The sequence below is a fragment of the Poecilia reticulata genome, unplaced genomic scaffold (assembly GCF_904066995.2).
Source record: "Poecilia reticulata unplaced genomic scaffold, P_reticulata-male-v2 Scaffold_34, whole genome shotgun sequence".
NCBI classification, from domain to species: Eukaryota; Metazoa; Chordata; class Actinopteri; order Cyprinodontiformes; family Poeciliidae; genus Poecilia; species Poecilia reticulata.
In genome coordinates, this window is record NW_027675132.1 from 265,115 (window position 1) to 273,561 (window position 8,447).

Sequence of the window (8,447 nt, forward strand, 5' to 3'; positions counted from 1 at the left end):
AACCTGCACAAACGGAGCACTAACGAACTAGCCCACTTTGGTTTGTTTTGGAGCATATGGGGGATGATGACGTCATCGGCCAAATTATAACTTTTAATATCTCAAAGATGAAAGCTGCACAAACAAAAATTTTAACGGCACAAACTGCACAAACAGAGCACTAACGAACTAGCCCACTTTGGTTTGTTTTGGAGCATATGGGGGATGATGACGTCATCGGCCAAAATTATAACTTTTAATATCTCAAAGATGAAAGCTGCACAAACGAAAATTTTAACGGCACAAACCTGCACAAACGGAGCACTAACGAACTAGCCCACTTTGGTTTGTTTTGGAGCGATATGGGGGATGGTGAACTCTAGATGACCTAAAAAATAATGTTTAATATCACAGAAACCAAAACTGCACAAACGAAAATTTTAACGGCACAAACCTGCACAAACAGAGCACTAACGAACTAGCCCACTTTGGTTTGTTTTGGAGCATATGGGGGATGATGACGTCATCGGCCAAATTATAACTTTTAATATCTCAAAGATGAAAGCTGCACAAACGGCACAAACCTGCACAAACGGAGCACTAACGAACTAGCCCACTTTGGTTTGTTTTGGAGCATATGGGGGATGATGACGTCATCGGCCAAAATTATAACTTTTAATATCTCAAAGACGAAAGCTGCACAAACGAAAATTTTAACGGCACAAACCTGCACAAACGGAGCACTAACGAACTAGCCCACTTTGGTTTGTTTTCTAGCGATATGGGGGGATGATGACGTAATCGGCCAAAATTATAACTTTTAATATCTCAAAGATGAAAGCTGCACAAACGAAAATTTTAACGGCACAAACCTGCACAAACGGAGCACTAACGAACTAGCCCACTTTGGTTTGTTTTGGAGAGATATGGGGGGATGGTGAACTCTAGATGACCTAAAAATAATGTTTAATATCTCAGAAACCAGAACTGCAACAACGAAAATTTTAACGGCACAAACCTGCACAAACGGAGCACTAACCATTCAGACTATTTGCTGGATTTTTTGACGTGGGTGGGGTGTCAGCTTCACGCAGGTTCAAGATGCTCCACTTTGACATAAATAGCTGAGTTTCTTTAGGTCAGGGAACCTGCAGGAGGTTTAATATTGAAAGAGGAATTAAACAGGGATGGGCTGCTGTAGTTTATTCTGGCTGCAGAGGTTCTGAATATTTTAATTAAGAATGATGTGACTGGTTTTGACATATTGGGTAAACAGTTAATAGTCAGTCAATTAGCTGATGATATGACTTTGTTCCTAGAAAATGAAGCCCAAATTCTTTTAGCATCAAATATAATAAGTTCTCCAAGGCTTCTGGATTAAAACTAGATTTAAATAAATGTGAATTATTTGATCTGAAGGCTCGATCTACTGTATCAATATGTAACCTTAACATGTGTAAAGATGTGAAATATTTAGCCATCGTTGTGATAAAACACGATCTGATTAGCTTAATACAAGCGACTCATTTTAAATCAATGGCTGCAAAGAGATCTCTGGGTTTTCTGTAGAATATTAACTAAAATGGACAATTATTCTAGACTTATTTATCCAGCCTACTCTTTACCTTTATCAATTAAAATAATTAAGAATGTTAACATTTTATATTTCAACTTTATGTGGAGAAATAAATGTCATTATATTGCAAAACAGGATCTGATTTAATCAGGATGGAGGAGGCAACGCCGCAGATTTTGATGTTATGAATGGGATGTTGAAAATAAAATGGCTTAAATTGTGTTTTCCATTTGGTTTGTTATTCCTAGTTTGGTCTTTGAAAACTTGGGTGGACTTGATTTCCTGTTAAGATGTGATTTTGATCTTAGATTACCAGTAAAACGCTCAGATTTCCATCAACAGGATCTTTTGATCTGGAAGCTCATCTTCAAACAACTTCACTGACCAATAAAATCAAGTCTTTCATCAGAAGGAGCAACAGGAAACATAAATGCATCATTTAGTTCTGCATGTTTAATCTAAAGCCATTAATGAAAAGAAACTTGACTTCATGAACAATGACCATTTGTTCCCAGGAATTTTATGTAAATGTTTACATAAAATTTATTTAGACGTAAAAAATCTTCAGGGTTGGAAACGGCTACAACATTTATGTAAATGATTCAATCGGAAGGAAATACATTATGTGGATACGTGTGGTGACAGTTTTCATTTTCTAATCTTTCACAAGTAAAATAGAAAGATTTCAATAACCAAGCTAGAAATTAATTTACATCAAGTTGTTGAAAAAAATAAACGTTCAAAACATTTCAGAGGAAAACAAAGAAATGAAAAAGTGATGATCAGATCGTCTCCAGTTTCCTGACTTTAAGAAATAAGAGATTCACCAATTCGGCAAACTATCAACCATAAAACCAATCAATCATCTGATCAATAATGATTAATTTGTTCTTCATGCTGAGATCATCAGAGCTGCTGTTTGATCACTGAGATCTTCATCGGTTGGATCTTTACTGTACCAAAAACAGAGAAGTATGGAAACATCCTGTCAGTGAAGGTGTGTGTGAAGGTGTGTATGTGTGTGTTAGTATCCAGATCAGAGAAGGACAGTTTTCCTCTGTCCCAGTCCAGATTCACTCTGATCCTCTGGACTTTGTTCTGGACTGAGATATGAGTGGAAGGAGCTGATGGAGCATATGCTGAACTTTTATATATAATAAACAATCCAGATTCTATGACTCGCTTCCTCTTCACAGACTCTTCTATCACACCAAGATCCCAGGATATACTGTCTCCAACATCAACATCCCAGCTGTGATTCCCAGAGTTAAAACCTTCAGAACTCACAACAGAACAGTAGCCAAACCTCTCTGGACTATCAGGAAGCTGCTGTTTCCCACTTCTAGTCAAACTGGTCAGATCTTCAGACAGATGGAGGTGTGGACCAGCCGTGTTTGGGTCCAGAACCAGAGGAGTGTAGGTCACCATGGTCTCCATGTTGCTCCAGATGTTGAAGGCCAGGTTGCCCAGATGTTTGGCCTGGTCTATCAGAGCTCCTGAGGGCAGCTGTGGATCCTCCAGCAGGGGGCAGCGCTGGACTCTTTCCACTGCAGCCTTGTAGTTGTGCAGGAATGAGACGTCTGCAGCTCTCAGCTCCTCCTCTGTGGCTCTGACTGTGTCTGAAAGAGCTGCTATCTCTCTGCTCAGAGCCTCCATCTTCTCCTTCATCATCCCTCTCTTCTGCTCCTCTTCCTCCCTCAGTGCAGCCAGCCTGGCCTCCTCTTCCTCTGCTAGAAACTGATGAAGCTGCTTAAACTGCTCCCTAATCTGCCTCTCTGTGTGTCGGGCCTGGACCTTCAGGTGTTCTGCTGTCTGATCAAACTCCTCCTGAACTTTCTTCCTGAGCTCCAGCTTCTCCTTTAAAGGCTCCAGAGTTTCCTGAAGCTTCTTCCTGTGGGGCCGAGCAGCTTCATCGATGGGTCTGAATCTGTGGTTGGTGTGTAAATCTGAATCTCTGCAGACGAGACAAACTGGCTGATGATGGTCCAGACAGAAGAGTTTGAGTTTCTCAGAGTGCAGAGAGCAGAGATCCTCTGAAGCTTTTTGGTTTCTCTGCTGTAACAAAGACTCACACAGATTCTTCAGAGCCAGATTACAGGGAGGAGCAACTGATGCTGATCTTTTCCTACAAACAGGACATGAGCGACCAGGTCTTGCTCTCCAACATTTCTGCAGACACTCCTTACAGAAGCTGTGGCTACATGACAGAAGAACCGGATCCTTAAATATATCCAGACACATCGGACAGCAGAGATCATCGTCTGATCTGGACGCCATTTTGTCTCCTCAGAGTGAAGCTGAAAACACAACAGACAGAAAGTTAAACCAGGAAGTCACTTTCTCTCCTGTAGAAACTTTCTGAACTTACTTTTACTTTGGTTTGCTTGTTGTTTCGTCCTCCAGCAGTTTGTGTCTCTAGTCGCTCAGTTCTCTCTCTGTTCTCCTTGTTCAGTGTTAGTTTGATTTCAGTCCGAGCCGAAAATGATCCCACGTGCGTCTCCTCCGACTTTTCTCTCTAAACTGTTTCCGGTTTTTCCCGGATGTTCCTGTTGGAGTCAGTCCGCCCCAATAGGATTTTCTCTTCTTCGTCTTCTTTTTTTTCTTCTTCTGCTGTTTCTTTTTTCTTTGTCTTGGTTTTATTGGCGGTTGGCAACAAACGTTTAGTAGCATTACCGCCGCCTGCTGGTTTGGAGTGTAGATCGTGTTGGTCTGATTTATACTATATATACATAAACATTTCCTCATGTCCACGTATATACGTAATTTAATATACACACCACACACATAAATATACATACTTTTATAAACATTTTTACACTATCCATTTATTTATCATGCACACATTTAAAAACACACCACGACATCTAATCAAATTCCATAAAATAATTTACATTTCTTTAATAATGTAATAACTATTTGGATATGTTTACTATCCAAATTCTTCCTCATAATATCTAATAAATTAACATTTTCCTTCATTCTTTCAAACTCTCCTCTCGTGTATCTTCTGTTTTTTTTTATGTTCATGACATTCTAATACAACATGCTCTGTTGTTTCATATTAAGATAAATTGAGCTCATAAAAGAGGTCAAAGAAACAAAAGTGTACTCAGGCAAAAGTGTAAACAAACTGGCTGCACAAACATAACTGATCTAACAATGAAATGACACACTGGGGTTTATATAGACCGGCTGATCAGATCAATTAAGACACAATAGAGGTAACTAAACATAAAACAATTACAAATTACACAAATCAGCTAACAGTACAGCTAAGTTTGGCTAAACTAAAGACCCAAAAATGAAAATCAAAAATATTAAACTTTAAATACTAATATTTACTTAAATAAAAAACTTATCTGAACAAAAACTACTAATTCCCCCTGCCAGCAGGAACTAGTGGTGCAGTCCAATCAGTATTTAAGCCTGCTGAGCCTTGGCCTCCATCTTTTGTCTGGCCACTCTAAGGCAGGTAAGTACCAGCAAAATAAACAAAGAATTAGTCTTAAGCAAACAAATTAAACTTAAAGTTGATATAAATACACGTTAATTAAATGTGCACAATAACAAAAAAGAACAAATGTATCCAAATCCACTAATAAATGTTTTATTGAAACTAAAGTGTTGTTGTGTTTGTATGAAAAAAATAAATTGTGCATAAGAGTTACCAACTTCTGACTTCAAAGTGTGGCCATGGATTTGGCCATCACAGTTCACACACGCATTCTGTCCAACACTGACACTTTAGGACTTAACGATCAAGTTACACTCACTGTCGGGGAACAGACACCCACTCATTGTGTCCGTTATTGACACTTCAGGACTCAAAGGTCAAGTTATACTCATGGTCAGGGGACAGCCACACATGCACATGTATGTGCGTGTATGGGTGTTTCACACATTCTGTTCATTATTACACTTTAGGAATTAATGTCGTAAAGTGTCCCCTGACACATGGCTGTCAGGGGACAGCGACACATGCACATACATATTCTGTTCATTATTATACTTTAGGACTTAACGATGAAGCTACTCCCATGGCCAGGGGACAGTCACACATGCACATACGTTGATATAAGTTGATATAAGTACATATGCTAAATGTGCATGCTAACAAAAACAAATGTATCCAAATCAACCAATAAATGTTTTATTATTGAAACAAAAAAAAATGTGCATAAAAGAGTTACTGACTTTAAACTTCAGAGCATGACCATGGATTTGGCCATCACAATCAGTGTTGAAGCTTTTGTTATAAGCTCCTAAGAATTCTTCATACATGTAGATGTTTATATTCATGCTCTTATTTTGAAGTTTCCACTTGTGAGAATTATGTTAAAATAACTTTTATGGTTTCCTCACTTGAGTTATGTCCCACCTTTTCCAGTGGCCATTTTGTAGCGGTAAAACCAAACATGCCGGAGCTTCAGTTGGGTTGCTGGGCAACAGGGTGAGCTCAGCTGGGGTTGCTAGGTAACCAGCAGTGCCTGCTGATTTGTGACTCAACATGAAGGTTTTTGACACCAAAATCATTAACATGTTGCCAAAAAACAGCTGTGTGGTTTTGTATTAGGCATTTGACAGTTTCAGGCAAAAATAAAAGGATAAACATGTCCAAAATGTTTCATATCAAATATTGATATTGGCCCAAATTTTAAGATCAGTGCCCCCACGATTCAAATATTGTATTTTATTAAGTGAAAAGAATGTATGATAGCTACAAATTTGGTTTGTGGGGGTGTGATCAGTATGGCCCCACACTTTGTTCATGGTACAAGGGGGAGCAAACAACTCAAAAACCAAAAACAGCAGATCACATTTAAAATGTTTTATTACAAAAAAAGTCACTTTCCATAGTGACAGAATAAAAACAGTCCTGTTCTTTTTAACAATCCAAGGTTCAATAACTGTCCTGAAAAGAAAGTCACCAATCTGAGGCCACCAGTTGGGCTCCACTTGTCACTCTGCTCCAGGTGAAAGCGATCCGCCTGTAATGTGCCCGTTTGCCGATCCCCAGCTGACTCTGCGACGCTCCAGCACTGTTCTGCTCTTCGGCGTGCCGCGCCCCTTTCAGACCGAACCAGCTAAAAGAAAGAAGCAGAAAAGCGCCAGCATCCCCGCACCAAGACTCACTACTTACGGGCCATCCTCTGCACTGGACCGTCAGTTCACTTCTCTGTGCTCTGCGCCTTGCGTGGAGATTCCGTCTGCCCCTTGATCGGCAGCGCATCCGTCTTTGTGGCTTGCAGGATCAGTCCTCTTCTTCTCCTCCCATCCGGGCTCCTTTTATTCTGGCTTCAATCCGCCTCTGCTGACAGCTGAGCAGGAGGGTTTCCGCCTCCTTAAACGGCCGCCTTCCGTCCAGTGCGTTTGGGTTGTTAAAGGGAAAAACAAAAACAATCCAAACATGCAAAGCACAACAAAATAATTAAGAAAAGAAAGCAATCATATTTTCTCATGTGCAACAGAGAAGAAAAAAGGGCACCTGCCCTTTTTGCTCCTTGCCCCCAGTGTTTCCTTGTCATTGGTGAGGAAACACTGCAAAAAACAAACTTTGAGAGCCAGGGCTCAGCAACACAAACCGACCTGACGAGCTTTTGCTGCTCCTCTTTAAATCTATGTTTTGCCAGAAGAGACTCAACTTCCTCCTTCTCTCTCTGCTCTGCCTACATGAAGCCTCTGTTTCAGTTCCTCCTAGATATTTGGGGTCATAGTTCAGATTTTATCTCAGCTTTTATGAGGTAATCAGCTGCATCTTGTTGCAGAAACACCTTGTTTCCATGGTTACCATCATAAAAACTGTTGGCACAAAAGAAAGCGAGAGATGTATCCAAAGTGCACAGAAGAGTATTATCGCATATCCTTCTTCCAAGAAGAAGGATATGCTCTACAACTCTGTTTTTTGTTGGGGTTTTTTGCACATTTTTATAAATTCATTTTCAGAGTCCAGTGGATGTTTGTTTGAAGCTCATTGAGAAATTATTGTGATTTATGCTGGTCTAAAATAACGGTTGAAGAGGCTCGAAAGATAAAATCCCCTCAAAATAATGAGGGTGGCAGAGTCCTGAGGAAAAACCCCTTGAAATATTTATTCTGGATGTGACAAGATCCCCTATTGCCCAACAAACAACGCCGTGATTGGCAAGTCGTATTGAGTGTCATGATTGGGGATTCCCTAAAATACTGTTTAATCAATTTATTAAGTGAGAGGAAAACAACCAGTGTCCTCTATAAGGATCGGATATCATTGAGTCCTATTTGGGCATGTTGGACAGAATGTGGGTGAGTGTGTGTGGCCGTCCCCTGACGGTGTAACTTAATCATTGTGTCCTGAAGTTTCAATAATGGACAGAATGTGTGTGTGAGTATGGGGCCGTCCCCTGACGGTATATCTTGATATTTTGCTCTTTGTTATGGCAGTTTTTGTCCTATAATCATTTAAAAATAGTTAGAAAATGATGCGTTATCCATGTAATTTTCTTTCAATGCTGATTCCTAGATTGTTTAGATAAATCATTTTTAAATGGGTTTAGCAGCTGTCACAAACAACAAAAACAGGTAAGTGATCACTAATATCATAAACTAATAATCCACTTATTGAACTGTTATGTATTAAATCAGTAAATATTTTATTTATTAATGTTGTGCTGTTACATGTGATCCTGTTAGGTCTTGTAATTTTAGGGAAAGAGCTCAGACTGCATATAATATTCAATATTAAAATCACCACTGATTAAAAAAGACCAAATACATGTAACTAACAATTACATTTCTATTTTTTCCATATATATTTCAACTGTTAAGCACTCCAAATATATTTTACCACTTTAGTCCTGTTTTCCAGTATTATATATCGAAGATTGCTTTCCATATACAGCTACTCTCCTGCCAG

The 8,447-nt window shown here is 39.4% G+C and overlaps 1 protein-coding gene and 1 long non-coding RNA gene across 2 annotated transcripts; both read right to left on the reverse strand.

The window, feature by feature from the left end:
• Positions 1 to 1,421: 1,421 nt before the first annotated feature.
• LOC103460770 (nuclear factor 7, brain-like) lies at positions 1,422 to 4,105 on the reverse strand. The gene is made up of 2 exons (XM_081604341.1): positions 3,924 to 4,105; positions 1,422 to 3,852 (listed from the first exon to the last, which is right to left on the reverse strand). Exon 2 carries the CDS (start codon positions 3,830 to 3,832, stop codon positions 2,462 to 2,464), a length of 1,371 nt encoding a protein of 456 aa, XP_081460467.1. The 5' UTR covers positions 3,833 to 3,852; positions 3,924 to 4,105; the 3' UTR covers positions 1,422 to 2,461.
• A 2,263-nt stretch (positions 4,106 to 6,368) lies between these two features.
• Positions 6,369 to 8,436, reverse strand: LOC108165955 (uncharacterized). Its single transcript, XR_001776274.2, has 2 exons — positions 6,696 to 8,436; positions 6,369 to 6,639 (listed from the first exon to the last, which is right to left on the reverse strand). It is a non-coding gene; the product is annotated as an uncharacterized LOC108165955 (long non-coding RNA).
• Positions 8,437 to 8,447: the final 11 nt, after the last annotated feature.

Excerpts from the sequence above, each read along its gene's own strand:
- LOC103460770 (XM_081604341.1), bottom strand. The coding sequence starts at position 3,832 with ATGGCGTCCAGATCAGACGATGATCTCTGCTGTCCGATGTGTCTGGAT.